This window comes from Argiope bruennichi, chromosome 10 (genome assembly GCF_947563725.1).
Source record: "Argiope bruennichi chromosome 10, qqArgBrue1.1, whole genome shotgun sequence".
Lineage (NCBI taxonomy): Eukaryota > Metazoa > Arthropoda > Arachnida > Araneae > Araneidae > Argiope > Argiope bruennichi.
The window spans coordinates 11,864,625-11,882,073 of NC_079160.1; the positions used below are offsets into that span (position 1 = coordinate 11,864,625).

Sequence of the window (17,449 nt, forward strand, 5' to 3'; positions counted from 1 at the left end):
GAAATAATCTTATAAATGCTTATTAAATATTTTATTCAAATTTTCTACTTTTCTGAAAATTATCTAAAATTTTCTAAGTATCTAAATATATTCAAAATTTAAAACGGTTACACAAATTTATTATAATATATACAATAATATTTTATTATTTATTTTACACCATAAAAGCTCCAAAAAATTTAAAAACCGGCAACATTTTAAAGATAATTAAATCTGGAAAAAATATCATTTTCATAAAAGATCATTTAAAATATAACTAATATTTGAATGCTATTTTATTCATATAGAATACATTTTGATAATATTGTGTTTAAACGAGAAGTTCGTTAGTTTTACTCCACTTTTTTAAGCCCCACATGATAAATAATTTCCCGTTTATATCAATATTTCCGCATTGCATGTCAAGTCTGATAGATTTCCGATAAACGTTATATAACATAAACACGGAAATTATATCAAATAAAGACGGCCTTTCAAAATGAATGGATCAACTATACACATTCAATAGTGCTTCCGCCGTTTATGTTAGTGTAATCATTTAATAAGTTTCATTAAAATATTTTATCTGAAATTCTTTTCAAATATTCTGTTCGACTTTAATTCTAAGAAGTGACTCTCTGTTTCCTTTCATCCCCGCCGGACTTGCACCTGTTCGCTAGGTGGTGTTTCTCAACTTGACCGAAGGATCACTTTCACCGATAGCTGCTCCCGGCGTTTTCGGATTCCAATATAAAAAGGATCGGTGTCTTTCATAAGAGCAGAACCGGCGTCTCACGACTCACCATGAAAGCTTTGGTAAGTGTCTCATTTACTCATTTTCAAGTGTCTCTTAAATCGATGCTGATCGGGATTCGTGTTTAATTTTTAGTTTGGTAACACCATCAAATTTAAATACATGTTAGAAAAAATTCGATTTATTCTCACTTTAATTTTTTTAACCTATTTTTATCAATTTTCGTCAAAATCAACTGTTGAGCTTGATATATATATATATATATATATATTATGTTGAATTCTGGCAGAATCTCTGGAACTTGTTCCACAATGGATTGGATCTTCAAAAACGAAATAATTTATTTTTTTCAAAAATTCCGTTTCAGTTTTCTTCAAAATAAAAAAAATAAAAAGTGCCTTTTCTTTGTGCTTTTAAAATTGATAAATCTGTTTTAAATATCAAATTCTAACGTTCCAATCGAAATTCTAAACCAATGGATTCGAGTATGGATGCTCAGCTTGCAGATGGACATTAGACACAGCGCCGACGAGGGGCAGTTCCAATTCATTTCATTTTATTTGTTTCAACGATGAATTTATTTATTGATGATGAGTGAAATCAAAAATGGAACCCCAAATGCTATCGAAAGAAAAAGAAATCTTTGAAATCTCGTATAACCCAGGATGATTATGCGAATTAAAGTGATTATATATTTTTATGATTTAACTACAATTGCATGGTATCAAACAAACACGGTTCCAAGTTCCTACATTAACTGTTATCTTCCTTCATTTATTAAGTTGACTCACTTTTCACATATTTTAATTTTATTTGACCTACTTCATGTTTGTTAAAATGGAATTTTGCATCCAATGTTTCTAATGTGCTAAAACTCTAAGATTTTGAAAAAGTTTGTGTTCCCCACGATGTTGATATTATTAAATATTAAAATACCATGATAACATGATAATATTTTAATATTTACATAAATTAATTGCCAGTTAATCCATTATTTAATTAGATTTTAATTTTATACTTGTAGTAACGAGTAATAAATTTAAGACAAATTAATTGCAATATTATATACTATTTTAACTGAGCGAATAGAATATAGGAAAATAATCATTATAAAAAACGTTGCTCTTTAATTCATTAATAAACAGGCATTTTTAAAACTGTTTTTATTAAATTCATTTAAAAAAATTATTGGTAATATGAGCCGTAGTATATACTATATGGCGTATTGATATTCAATCTAGAGCTAAAATATAAATTATTTCTAACTACAGTACGCTCACGATTATTGGTCGTTATTAATCCCAAAAGTCTAATAAAGGAACTTTAAACACAAATAGAAAAAGATGTGCTTAAACTCAAATATATATATATATATATATATTTGGAGACCACTTCCACTGGTTTACAAAATTTCCTATATATATATACAGTCAGTCACAAAAATCTACATACACTGATCAAAATAAAGGTTTCTCAAAAAGCAATTAAATTTCAATTTTAAAAATCATATCACTCCTTCAGTTTTCTCTAAAAAATTTGTTTTCCATAATAAAAATATTCAGAAATAATAATTTCTAGGAAATTTTGTGATTTGTATAATAATTATCAAGTCGCAAAAGTCTGCATACACCTGATTGGCGGACGGAAAAAAATTTGCATACAAAGTTATTTTGGAAGATTGTCTTAGTTTGAGGTTACATGTTTCGTTATCTATTCTAATCTTCATTTCCCGTGATTTTTTGACATTGTAACTTCAACAAAATGAGTCAGGGAAAGGAAACATCTTTAGAACTTCGAAATATGATAGTAAGAATGAAATGTGAAAAGAAATCTTATGCAGAAATTGCAAAAATTGTAAAAAAAAGTCGGTCAACTGTTCAAACAATCTACAGAAATTATGTTATGCGTGGAAATGTGTTTAACAAATATCGATGTGGTCGTCCAAGGAAGCTTAATGATCGTGATGCAAGAGCCATAGTAAGAAAAGTGAAGAAAAATCCGAAAATTAGTGCTCCAAAATTAGCGAATCAAATTGCAACAGCTAGTGGAAAGAAAGTGCATCCAGAAACTGTTCGTAGAATTCTTCGATCAGCCGGCTACAATGGTAGAGTTTCTAGACGAAAGCCGTTCATTTCATCTACTAACAAACAAAAGAGACTTGATTTTGCTTCTGCACATATTGACCAAGATTTTAATTTTTGGAAAACAGTTGTTTTTACAGACGAGAGTAAGTTCAACGTGTTCGGGAGTGATGGCCGCGGAAAAATCTGGAGGAAAAAAAACACAGAAATGAATCCCGAGAATTTGACTCCAACTGTGAAACACGGTGGAGGCAGTGTTATGGTTTGGGGAGCAATGGCGGCCGCTGGAGTGGGCAATTTAGTGTTTATCGAGGACATAATGAATCGATTTGAATACCTGAAGATTTTGCAAGACAATCTACTTCCATCGGTTCGAAAATTGGGACTTGGGAACAACTTTGTCTTCCAGCAAGACAACGACCCAAAACATACAGCTAAGATTGTTAAGGAATGGCTCCTTTATAAAACGCCTAAACAGCTCCATTCGCCGCCACAGTCCCCAGACCTGAATCCCATCGAGCACCTTTGGGAGGAAGTTGATAGGAAAGTTCGGGAGCAATCGGTAACAAACAAGGAAACCCTAAAGAAGGCAATAGAGTTTGCATGGTCTCAAATTACACCTGAGACGACAAAAAATCTGGTTATGTCGATGCCAAACCGAATTCAGGCAGTTGTTACTTCAAAGGGAGGTCCTACAAAGTATTAATGTTACATTTTTTGGCATTTAATTCTGAAATTTTGTATTCTTCTGTCTCTGTATGTAGACTTTTGTGACTATATAATTTAATATGTTGTTAATTTTTGTTATGTTTTAACGAATTTGTTCATAATTTTTTTTGTTAGATATGAGTTATTATCCAAGATGTTAACGAAAATAAAGTTGTATATTCAAAAATATGAGTAAATTGCTAGATCTGCGAACATTAGCGGGTGTATGTAGACTTTTGTGACTGACTGTATATATATTTATATTTTGTAAACCAGTGGAAGTGGTCTCCAAAAATTTTCTTGCATATTCCCTAATGAAGATAAATTTTCATTTTGAACGCCTTGCATGGCATCGGAGCAATATAATTACAAAATAGCAACTTTTTGTGAGAATATAGCATTTTTATAGAATCTATTGTGTGCTTTTTAGTGAATTTTTCGATATTAATTCCTGGCATGCGGTTAATAATATCCGAAAATCGAATTTGTGTTTTCCCAACCGAGTGTGACCAAAATTGGACACAAGACTACACTTGTAGCCACAAAACCACATACCAAATTTGATATATTTAATTCATTGCATTTACATGCTTCTGAAAGTACAGACGACTAACGATCAATTCCTTGTTGGATTTGATTCAACATTTGACAGGTTTCTGCACAATAGTTGTTAAATCTGTGTATTAAATTTAATCCATTTAACTACCTTCTTTTTATAGTTATCGCATTAACTTATATTCGAACAGCCGGACAGACAGATTTCTTCTGAATAGATTTTGTTCAAAATTTGATAAATTTGGTATAAAGACCATGCACCAAATTTCAATCTTCTAGCTCAGAGTTTCCGAGTTATCTTTGTCACTGACAGATATTTTCCAAAAAATGAGTTTTTCGAATACTGAAAAGATCTAAAACGTAGAAATTCATTAAAATCTCGATTTTGAATTTCTTGACGATTACAATACTTTCTCTATATCTCGTATACGAGGGGAAAAAAGTCAAGTAAAAATCTTGTCAGCTCAAAAATCTACTGTTTATTAAATCAGAACAACTTACTGTAAATATAAATCTTTTCAAAGCAATATCCTTCTGGGTTTGTGTCGTTGCCTTTCTAGAATTATTCTCAAAATGTATTTATTTGTGGACGAAGCGCTACTCAGTTTCATGAATCATAGAGAGAGTATTTATTATATTGAAACTTATAACGAAACGACACTTTCTTTCACAGGGTGTCCTTCTCCTCTTCGCTTTGGTGGCCTGCTGTGCAGCCATCATCCCCATATCTATTCATCTGGGTCATTCGCATCGCTACGCCCCCTCCTATGGACACGGTCATTATGGTCACGGCTATGCTGTAAGGAGCCATCACTATTATCCCTCTTATGGATATGGACATCATGGGTATGGGCACGATCATTATGGACATCATGGATATGGACACAGTCCTGCTTTGACTATTGGATTCGGCAAACGATGACGAGGTAAAAGCTATCATTCAAGCCATCATTAAACGAATAATTTTAAGATTATTTATTAATAAATCCGCTGATATTGCCAGAGTGGGTCGAGGTGAAAATATTTCTGAAAAGTCCGATTTTAAAAAAATAGCATTATCCTACATGTAAGGTGTACAAGCATTTCAAATATGGTATATTCATTATGGTATTGGTACTATTAAAGTATAGACTGTTTAATTTATTAAGTACTTTTATGCAGACAATTATTATTTTATTGAAAATGGATCTCAAAAGGTTTTAAACAAAGCCACTTTGAATGATATAATTTTATATTTTAAATTGTATGGATCATTGATAAATTTTCTTTACTAAGTAATTTCGCAATTACTTTAAACTACAACATAAATGTGAACGTCAATTATTTGAAAATGCATGCCATATTTTCTGACTGATGGAGTACAATCTTTATAAGTTTGTAGAGGAATGAGACTCTTTATAATTTCATTATGAGGTAGATGAAAATAATAGACGAGTTTCAGGAACAGTTATTTAATTATTTTCCAAGTTCCACAGTTCGCAAGACAAAACAAACACGAACACGAAAATACACGACACTCACTTCGAATACAATCTAATAATGACCCCTAAGAAGGATCATGGGAAATATACCTTGATGCTAATAAGGTAACGCCATCTGTTGTATCAGAAAAGGTAGTAGAATTATGTAACCACTACAAGTTTTATATTTATCTGTAACAAATAGAAACAAAACTGCAAGCAATCTTTGTCTCTTCCAAATCATTCTGTACTGAAAAATAAATATTTTCATAATCTCTACTAACCCTTAGAGGCATGGTGACTTTGTTTGAATCTACCTACCCTTTTATTCTTTTCCCAGCGTGTATGTCACGTCGATTTGCCACGGAAGCTTCAAATGTAGGCACATAACTTGTATGCAAATGTACGAAAAAATTAATAAATTATAATTTTTATTTCCTTATTGCGTATTTAATTTAATCAATTTCCACCTGAAATTCTATATTTTTATGATCTGTGCCTCAAAGGATTAACTTCCAAAATTCTAACTGATGTAAATAGATATATCAACCAGTCAACAACTTTCAAAATCGTTTGAACTCAAACTGCAAGTTATATCTTCCAAAATATACATGCATCAAAACACACTCCCTGGAGTAGAGTAATGTAGAATGAATTACTGAATAATTGATAGATACTGCAGTTTTATGAAGATAATTTATGTGAGATTGTAAAGTATATTCCCGAGTATCCGGCCTAATGTGGCGGAAGGTCAGGCCGGATAAGAAAAAAGCCAGGTAGACCGGAGTTCTATGAATTCATTTCTTTGCCCACCAGTACCAGAAGACGAAGTTTTTATACCAAAACTCACTGTTATAATACGTATTTTCTCGCTTCTTATCGACTACTAAGCCCTCCATTTATCTCAAACCACGTAGTGAATTTACGAATATTGTGCTGTTATAATCAGGAACAGCGGCAACAATTGAGGTCCGTTACAAACTGATGAAATAATGAACAAAGGGCAAAACGCTATTCTCTTCCTGTCACAACTTGAATTTTGCGCAAGACATGCAGAAGGATTGTAGAAGAGGCCCGCTTCCAAAGCTTTGGCAATGTGGCCTTACCTTCCTCATTTAATGACGATAAAAGAAAATTAGGCCGAATAAGGAAACCAGATACTCGGGAGTATACTGTAATAAAAAGTAAAATGCTTCTATCGATATCGTCGTTTTTCTATTTATTCCGAAAGTTAATATAAGCTATTGTAATGTTATATTAATGAAATTAAAATCCATACATTTAAAGAAATTCGCATTTTTATCAAATAACAAATTATCACATTGTTAATTTCGACATATTACATCTTTCTCACTTATATTAATGTCCTATTATTTACAGGAAATTCATTTTGCCCCGAGAAATGCGATATCGAAAACCGGATGCAAGAGAAGAAACCAGTAAGTCATTCTAAATTCAACAAGAAAGATTCGACCGGCAAGCTTCACAGAAATTTCAATGGACAAAACACTAACAAGACATCCCACTCCCTTCCGAGACCTTTTATTTATGCATGATTTCCTGCAACTTCAAGTAACAGTTTTTACTAATTTAAGAATTCTTCGGCGAGAAAAAAAATTAAAAATTCGTTTTATTATTTTTTTGTTGTAAATTATTTTGTTACTGTTAAAAGAATCTATCTTCGATATTTTATTAGTATAAAAATTTAAATATAATAATTTATGGATTTAAAAAAATTCAATAAAAATATTACATTTTTATATCGAAATGGATACATCTTTCTGTTTAAACATTTGAACCATTAATTGGTTCAACTTTATTTAATGAGTGTTCAGCCGACTTTCCCATTACCACTGAACAACGCAGTAGCGACAGTGTTTAAAGTGTAAAATTCATTTAGAAACATCAATCGGAAGTAAAAGGTGATAAACTTTTCAACTGAATGGCACATAATTGATCGATAAGTGTTTCACTGGCTTTCTTCCCAGACGCAACACAATTTAGTTCTGTTTAATTATATTAAAGGAAATATTATATATATATATTAATATATTATTAAATACTTAATATATTACTAATTATATTACATAGTTTAGTTTTAATTATATTGTTATTTTTTACAGCTTTTCCCTAGTGTAAAAACTGTAGTGCACGTGTTTGATAGAAATAGAAACTTATTTTCTGCACTATGTTTAAATTGTACAAAACAATAAGCCTGTGAAGAAATGACTTTCAATTGATCTTATTTTATCCAATACTGTATAATAAAAGAAAAGTAAATGAGATACACAATAAAGTAAATACTCCATTTTGTATATGGCTATATTATTCTAAATTAAATACATTGTGCGTACCTTAATATGGGACATTTCATTCCGATTATTTTTTGTTTGCATTTTAGGGTAGAAGTCAAATTCAATTTTTTCTTTCCCACTCAAACTTGGCACAGTTTAAGAAATACCTATCAGTCTCCCTATCAACTAATCATGAATCTCGTACTGGAATACACAACTTGTTAAAAAATACTTTACCTTTAGTTCAATTTATGTTATATCAAAATTGCATTATTTCCAGTTTTCATTTAAAGTATTGTATCTTAAAAAATCTAGAGATCATGGATGCTTAAGTAGATAATTGTGCATACATTTTAAGAATGCAAAAATAATAATAAACAAGCTTAGTTCTAACAGGAAAACCTTATAAAGCATTTTTCTGTAGAAGTTGAAAACTTTTAAGTTAATTGTCATTGATTTATTAAAATGTCTTATTGAAGAATTTTCTTATTCCAGTAATAAATGTAAGAAGTAAATGATTTTATCAATCAATTTTAATATGAGTCACTGTAGTGCTACTAACAAAACATTGATTAAAAATTCATTAATTTTTAAACACTAAATTTTTAAAAAATAATTTATTAAATAAGATTGTTTTATTTCATAGGAGATACTTAAAAAATGAAATTACAAGCAGTTAATTTAAGTCAGCATATATAACTTTTTTTTTTCCACTTCAAACTTTGGAATTTTTAGAGGGAGTGTTAAAAAAGATTTTATTCATTATTGGTGACAAAATTACGACATATATATATATACATATATATATTGCAGCTTTAAACTTTAAAAAAAGTGAGTCACACAACTTACTTACACATTACAACTTGAATATTTGCTGAACAAGAAAAAGAAACAGTAAGCAAGAAAACAATTTTAAGAATCAAAAAAGTTTATTTTAGTTACATGGCAGTTTTGCAAAAATACTTTATTTGCAAATGCAGTCATTTGTACTTCATAACAAAGTCTGAAGAAAACAGTTTTACTTTTAAATAAAAAACTCTAGAATTTCATATCCCAAATTGGAAGGCAAAAGATTAACAGTAAATGTAAATTTCAGACATTAACATTAATATACATTCAAAATTATTGAAGAAAATTAAAATAAATTGCACAGATTACTCATCTTCCATTTTACAGAATAAAAATTAAATATAAGTTTATCAACAGGATAATTAACAATTAATTGAACGGAATATCGGCGACTAGCACATGTAATCTATTAAATAAAACAGATTCCATGTTTTCCAGGACTAGATTTCAGTTCCACAAGGAACTGCGGAAAGGAGAAAAAATTACAATAACGAAATTGTCTGTTCCAGAGCTGAAGGAGAAACGTCCACTTTCGGCACAACATGGAAAATATCTTTAAAATTTAACAAAAAAGAAAAAAGGTTTCTCCAACACATATCAAAAATAAACTTTTCATAAATATATTTTTCTTTACAAAAATGTAACGGCGTGGTCATATAAATAGTTTGTACTAACTAAAATTGGCCATCCGTTCGTTTTGTTCGCAAATCGCTCGAGTCCAGATTCAGTTCTGTACCAATGGTTGAGACAATCTCCTCCTCTGCTGTTGCTGAAGGAAGCCATTGCTCTTGAAGGCCAGAGAGCGGATTTGACGTTGGGCAGCCTGAAAAGCAGAAACAATTCCTTTTTACCATCTATTTTGAAATCTCACAGCATACTTTAAATGGTAACACAATTTTTAAGACACATTGTTGGATTACTCTGCTTAAAACATTCAATCGTCAAAAAATCTGAATTCGAAAATTTGACGAATCTCCACGTTTCAGACCTCTCAGAATTCAAAAAACACATTTTTGGAAAATGTATCTGACACAGAATTCAAACATATTTTAAGCTAGACAGATAAAATTTGGTTTTCACACCAAATTAGATTTCTATCAAATTTCGAGCAAAATCTATTCAGAGAAAAGAAATCTATTCGGTTTTTCGAATATACAATTACTACGATAACTACAAAATGAAGAGAACAAGAATGGATAAAATTCGGTACACATATTTAACATCTATAGTGTAGACATTTATCAAATTGAGCAAAATCCAACATGGGGTAGCCCGTCTATCGGTTTGTTCTTTCTTGTCCCTTCGACAGTTCGAATATAAATAAACATAACTCCAAACTGAAGAGAGCTATGTTGATCAAATTCAGTACACAGATTTAACATCTACAGTATACACTTAAATTTTGAGCTAAATCCAACAAGGGGTTGACCATCTATTTGTCTGTACTTCTGTACCTTTGAAAAATTGTAGATGCAATATCTTAAATATGCATTGATTTAAATATACCAAATTTGGTACAATATTTTCTGACTGCAATTGCAATTCTGTATCAAATTTTAGTTTCAAATGAGTGGAAGAAAGATCTAAAACACAAATTCATCTTTGCTAAAGAACATATGAGAAAGTTTTCAGATATCTCCCATTTGTTGGGAGATGGGTTTTTTTTAATTTTTTTATTGGTACCTTGCTATATCCAAATCTAATAGAAATGAGAAAATTTTAAAACATATTAGCATTGAAATAAAGTTTCTTATAAGAAATAAACAATAATCCTTGAGAAAAAAATAGCACCTTCCAAACAAAATGTTAATAAATAAATTAATAATGTTAACAAAGTGTTAAGATTCAATTAATAATTTACAAACAAAAATTAAGAATCCTTTTGTTCAAGAATCGTATGCAGAAAGCATTTAATAATTGAAATATGTATGTCAATGGAATCCACTTAACTCAGTTTAAAGGTTCACAAATTCCTTGACTCGGAAGAGGAAGACAACAATTTTAAGATAAGCACTTAATTTAAAATCACCAAATCAAAAACAAATGATTAAAGACACAACAGTACAAGAAAGGTACATTACATGAAATCAAAAATAATCATTTATTCACATTATAGGTATTTTAATGGAATTAAAATATTTATTAATAGATTCTTAAGAGAGATAATTATCTAAAATTATACATCTTCCTGCAACACTAAGAACGCTAAAAGCATATAACTACATCATTTGGTACATTACAAATTTGTATAACTACTGATTATAATGAATTCAACTTTGTAACAAGGAATAGAAGACTGAATATATACATTGGTTACAAATAATTTACTGTTATTTTTAAATGAATAAGGACACTAAATACCATTGCACAGAAGAAGTCACCAACAATATGGACGGCAGTTTCATCCGTTTCAGTATTTTGTCCATTTTCTGGAAACTTTATGAGAGCATGCGTCATCCTTTGCAGTTCACGTACCTAAGGAAAACAATTTGCAAGCTTCATTGTAAAAGCATACATTTTTATCTACGAAATTAGGAGACAATTTACAAAATGCTGTATTTAAAACTTTGAAACATTAAGTCTCAATTATTATAACAATATATCATTATAAAATACCGAAGATGAATCTTTATATCAGGTACAAAGTAATTGCATATAATCAATATCAAATACAAATAAGGGCGGGTAGATGGTCCGTTTTATCCAAATACAACAAAATTTAGTTCCTCCACATAAGGGAATTTTAGATTTAATTGACAGAAAAAAAAGGGGAGCATGAAGTTAAAAAGAAGAGATCCAATCCAATTCTATCAGATTAACAGAAAAGATTAATGTGGATTTATTAAATTTCTTGATTCAGCAATAAATTTTTAAAAGCACAGTATAAGATAAGGCTTTGATAAGTATAAATGCACAAATTTAAATTTGATACAGATCAGTTTTCACTATCTTATAGCATATTATATATATATATTTATGAAGAATAGAATCTCATTGCTACCTACATGAATTTAATGGAATAAAATCCAAAATTTTAAATGGCAAATACTGCAAGCCCTTTGCCTACATGTCATTGTCTAAGAAATAATACATTTTCACAAACGAAATAACACTTATTTAGATAAAAAAGAGCTTACTGTCGAGCCTCCTTTTCCAATAATTCTCCCAACCTGATTTGTGGGAACGAAAATTTCAACTTTCAAGGTTGCATCCTGGGGGCCACGGAAACCTTCAAATCCTACCTTCTTAAAGATCATGAACTGAGCCTGAAAAGGAATAGAAATTTAAAGTAAATCCATTTCAAACATTTTGACACAAAACAAATGAATTAAAAACTAATGATTTAAGTTTTTTAAAATTATATTCATGAAAATTTCATGCAACAATTTTTTTCAAATGCTTCAGCAATGAAAAGCATAGAATAAAAATATACATATTGGTGTTGCATTAAGGAACATATTACACACACTGATGTAAAATAAAATCCGAGTAAAAATTGATTTAGAGGAATGATCTTCAGGCAAAATGTTTTTCTAGGCAACATTTATTTAATTAAAATTTCAAAAATCCCAGATTAAAATAAGCATGAGAAAAGTTTCAGGTGTAAAATGTTGGTATAATAGTAATTACTATAATCATGCTTTTGAAGGTAAGCATAAAAATACTCGTATTGTGTGATATACGGGATACTGAATAAGAATAAAATATAATACATGAATAAAATTCCATGCCTGTGGTATTTGGTCAATCAAATCAGAAAAAAACAACCAATTGTAGATAGCCCTAAATTTATTATCCAATAATATTCTATACCTGCTTGAATGAGAAGAAAATCTGGCACTTTTATTTCACAATGTGATCAGATTCTAAAGAGCATTTTGAACATCATTAATATGGAGACAAGTGCTAATCCTTTGGAAAATGGCACTCCCAAAATAGTGATTAAAAATGGCTTCTAGTAGCAGTAATTAAAAATGACAGCAGAAAAAGTTCGATCATTAGTCTGCTGGCTAAATTTTAAAAATAAGTAGCACATTATTGAATTTTAGTTATGATAAAAAGAACAACTTTAATATAATTCCTGGTGAATATTCATCGTGTCTAGGCCACACAATTTAGTTCCAAGCACTATTCTGGACTTCTAAACAAGAGGCCATTTCTGGAGTCCTCATCTGAGAACACATCTCCACTTTCCATTCCAGTAGGCTCTAGCTAGATACCATTTAAATTACAACTAGTGATAATTTGTAATTTGCAAAATGAATACAACAGAGTACCTCACTTTAAACTATCCCTCAAATAATTATTTTCTGCTATGTCATTCTGGTTCTAATTTGGTTTGATTTTTTTAAAGCACAAAGAACAGGATGTTGACTATGCTGTGCCAAACAAGCAGATAAAATCATAGCAGTATGAAAGTATAAAATCTTAATAAGGTAGATTTAAAATTTTTAATAAATTTATTAAAAAATAAAAAATTTCCAAAAAATTAATATTTAATAGGGAGAATAAAGCTTTATGGATTTTGAAAATTCAAAAGATTAAAATGAGGTTTTGTCATGTAAAATTGACAAAGAAAATTATAGGCATTTAAAAAAGTTGCACGCATTGAGTACTGAAACATGAACATTCAAACAGAATTTGACAATAAACTTTTGATGGTTTAATCAAGAACACATTGGCTATCGTTCATTGAGTAAAAGATGAAGATGAGTGAATCTGGTTCTAATAGAAGCTCGAATTTCTTTTATAAATGCAGATGAAGATTGCTTCTTTTTCAGACAGTACCTTTTCATGACCACTGTTACCAACAATCATATTTGATACTTTCTTTCCAAGTTATTTCTGCAATATTGCAAAAATAAAACTCATACATTACATAAGCCTATTACATGGTTTCATTTAAACATGGTAAGATGCGGATATGTTTCTTAAAGCTATTCTTGTCCCAAATCTAGCTCGCAGTGCCCAATTAAGAGAGTCATGAATTTATAATGCATATTGAAGAAAAAAAGTTTTACATCTTTATAGTGGTGCTACTAGTACTATTATTCACATAACAAAAAATCTGAATTGATACCTCTTTCTGATGTTCAAATATATTCTTAATGCTAAAATGGAGTTTAACAATTCCATTTTAGTATAATAATTTTATTATGTCAAATTTATAATTTTGTCTTGGCTTTAAAATAAACATAAACAATAAATTATTTTAATCTGCTTTTGTTGAAAAATCAGTAATTACTTTCCACTGAGATTCAGGTGTTCCAATTACACACACTTTTCTCTCAGCTAGTTTATCAGCAGGGTCCTTCATTCCCTGCTGTTGTTGTTGTTGTTGCGGCTGCTGCTGCGGTTGAATAACCTAAAAATAGAGAATGGAAATTTGAGAAGCCATTATGTACACATTATTCAGATACTGGACACATATTTCTGAATTAACTGCATGATTATCTCAGATAAATAATTTACATTTCTTACAACTATAATTAAGAAGTTTAGATCATAATATTTTAATTATGAATTTAATTTTTAAATCAAACTTCCAAGAAACTAGATTAATTATTAAAATATTTATAGCAGTAGAAAAATATATTTGAAAGTTATAGCTATGCATATTTGGGATATTGTCCTATATCGCAAATTAAAATTGTTACACATGGTATATCTTAAGATAGTATCATGAAAATTATCTTACCAATCATATAGGAATAATTCATAAAAATGTGAGCCATTTTAATGACTTCTACATTGCAAATATTGTGAAGACACACACACAAAAAAACAATAATCCAAGTAAATAAATGCAAATACTACTGCAGCCTATTTAGAAGTGGACTCTACTGTTGCCATATAAAAAATATCAAAAATTTAAAATAAAAATATACTACAACATAACTAAGTTTGCTCTTTAAAAGAAAATGAGTGTTATCTGCAGAACATGCATTCAACCCAAATTAAATATTAAAATATGAAAGAATTTTAATAAGATGTATACTAAATTGAATATTATGCTGAACAAATTAAGCGGAATCTAAATAAAGATGAGATAGTATACACGAGATAAATGCTACTTTTAGAATTTTTTTTGCTGAAAAATATTTTATCCTGAAATTATCAAATAATGGTTTGTTTGTTTTTTTCCCAATTAAAAAAAGCCCTCTTTCACTGAGAAAAATACAAACTTCAGAGTAATAGTTACTCAGCATATTTGAAGGGGGAAACAGTTCAGTCCCCCCCCTCAATTTTACAATCTGCATACGAAATTAACAATGCTGAACTTTATTTCTATTCGATTAAATCAAAATAGTAAATATCTTCATTCTTATAAACTAGGTAAATATCTTCTCAAACTGAATAATGGCTATTTTAAAACAGGTCTCACAATTTTTTTTAATCGTATTTAGGTGTCCAAGATAATCTCTGAAGTTACAAATTACACTTATTCAGGATGTTTTGTACTATTGAATTTAACATATATCAGTTTAATAGATAAATGGTAAAACTAGCCCTCAAACCAGCATCTTCTCAGTCCCAAAATCGAACTGTATTAATATAGTTAAGTGGCATGGAAAACATATATTCAACTTATAAAAATCATTTTTTGCCCACAGAAAAGATATTTGTGGCGATTTACCTTAATACTTGCACCCGAGCAGCTGATCATCTCTCTAATATTACTTCCGCCAGTACCAATGATGGCTCCTACTGCAGAACTAGGTATATATATGTAGACTGTCTCTTTGTTCAGGTCCACAGGTGGAGGCGGAACGCCATACATGCCATAAGGTGGGGAAGGAGTTGGACTAGGCAACGATGGTTGGAGCGCCATGGGATGCATGCCTGGGTACATGTATGTCTGCGATGCTACAGCAGCCAGGTCATTCTCGTAACTCTGCCGTAGTTTTGCACTGATCATTTTCTCTGCTTTGCTCAAGTTTTCTAGTTTACCTTTGACTGTAATGATACGCTCCAGGTTCCAACTGCTAAAATCATGAATATTACTAAAAGGTAAAAAAATAAATAAACAATGTGGCTGCTTTATTTAAAACTATAAATGGCTAAAGTATTTTAAACAGTCAAAAAAACTTATATTAAAGGGACCAAAAGTAATTTTCAAATGAAATTGTTTCTCCATATAGTTATAAAAGATAAAAGTAAAAAATAATATAAACAGCCCCCTGCTCAACGCTTAGATTTAAAATTTTCTACAAAAAAAATTCAAGATTCAAAATTTGCAATAATTTATTAAATGCAAAATACTTTGTGCATTTTAATCTTAATTATATGCCAAAGTCCCATTAGAATGAAAATATCTTTCCAAAAAAAATTTACATTTCATAAGGGGAGGGGGGGGGGGAATAAAGCAGCATGATTATCTAACTTTAAAGTTAACAATTATAATACTATTTTGTAAGAGATTGAAAAAAAAAAATTAGAAAAATTCATTATGTGATGTGAAAGAAAATTAAGAGCTCAAAATAGAAAACTTATTGTACATTTATGCAATTTGTACAGTCAGTATTACTCATAATTATAAAAGATCATTGCAAAAATGTCATTCAAACTGAATGAATATCCTTATTAAAAATCTATAAATTAATATAAGAGGCCATCTACATATCTATTTTTACAAAATTGTTTGTTTATGCATAATGTTAATAGCAATGAAGCAAGACTAAAAATGTAAATTCTGCTTTTATTTGTATGCTAGTTACAAATAAAATATAGATTAGTATTTTTTTTTTTAAGTTTCAGTTAAAACAATTAAAAATTAATAAGTTTAGGAATAAATATTAATAAACTAGCTTTTACATTACATAGTCATTAGCAATTTTATTGTGTGATAATCAGTTGCTAAATAAAGAGCAGTGTTCAAAGAATTTTTCTTTTACTGCTCATTAAAAAGTCTCAGTATTCAAAGATTTAGATTGCAAATAAAAAAACTAAGAAGATTCTTAGCGATTAATAAATGTTTAACCTCCAAAAAACCAAATAACTGAAAATAAAACAAACCTGGAGACTGCAATCTTGGTGTCGCTCTGCTCCATGATACGTTTTATGGTGGAGCCATTCTTGCCAATGATTCGCCCTATTAAACTATTGTGAGCCAGGATTTTCAAAGGCAGTTCCCTGAGTAAGAAACAAAAGTGTCAGAGAAACTTGGTCTATAACTCAGCTCGAGTTGTTCCTAGAATTCCAGAACAAAAGTAATCCAACCAATCCACATTCTCCCTTAATTCAGGATGGCAATTAAATATATTTTATTATCTTTGTCACAAAACAAAGAATAAACACTACTAATGAAAATTCTATTCTAGATTAGATACTTTTATAAAGCTAAACAAAAATCAATTTGACAATAAACTTTTTTTTTTTTTTTTTTTGAAATTTCGACATGTCAAAACTTCCAAATCAAACATTTTCTAGAAAAATCCATCTATTTAGTAATAGACACTTTCTACTAAAAAAATAAATATTTTGGGTTACAAAAGATATTTTTTTAATATATCAAGCGAGTCTGCTTCTTAGAACTATAATATGGGGGAAAAAATTTACTAATTATTTGATATAGTAAAAAGATGAATACAGATCCAAACTGATGAAATACAGTATCAATTTATCACACACAACATGACTATCATTGCACAGGCTAAACTATGTTCATAAGAATAGTACTTGAGATATTTTAAGAAAGACAAGATGATATTTTGAATTCATTCTTGTATTTGTTTTGTTATGAACAATTGAGATAAAACATTTCATAGA

The 17,449-nt window shown here is 29.7% G+C and overlaps 2 protein-coding genes across 6 annotated transcripts in view; one reads left to right on the forward strand and one right to left on the reverse strand.

Annotated features, from left to right (window-relative positions):
- Window positions 1–534: 534 nt before the first annotated feature.
- LOC129988939 (histidine-rich glycoprotein-like) lies at window positions 535–7,848 on the forward strand. Its single transcript, XM_056097224.1, has 3 exons — window positions 535–795; window positions 4,751–5,003; window positions 6,918–7,848. The coding sequence occupies exons 1-2, from the start codon at window positions 784–786 to the stop codon at window positions 4,997–4,999; spliced, it is 261 nt and encodes an 86-aa protein (XP_055953199.1). The 5' UTR covers window positions 535–783; the 3' UTR covers window positions 5,000–5,003; window positions 6,918–7,848.
- A 914-nt stretch (window positions 7,849–8,762) lies between these two features.
- LOC129988733 (insulin-like growth factor 2 mRNA-binding protein 1) overlaps window positions 8,763–17,449 on the reverse strand; it is a 56,332-nt gene continuing 47,645 nt past the window's right edge. For 2 of the 5 annotated variants that reach the window (XM_056097006.1, XM_056097002.1), the window contains exons 9-14: window positions 16,697–16,813; window positions 15,318–15,684; window positions 13,926–14,045; window positions 11,818–11,946; window positions 11,042–11,155; window positions 8,766–9,503 (exon numbers count right to left, since the gene is read on the reverse strand). In XM_056097006.1, the coding sequence (XP_055952981.1) occupies window positions 9,405–9,503; window positions 11,042–11,155; window positions 11,818–11,946; window positions 13,926–14,045; window positions 15,318–15,684; window positions 16,697–16,813 (946 nt within the window). In that variant the 3' untranslated portion in view covers window positions 8,766–9,404. Of the gene's footprint in view, window positions 9,504–11,041; window positions 11,156–11,817; window positions 11,947–13,925; window positions 14,046–15,317; window positions 15,685–16,696; window positions 16,814–17,449 lie in introns of all 5 variants that reach the window. The other 3 variants (XM_056097004.1, XM_056097003.1, XM_056097005.1) reach the window with 3 other exon arrangements.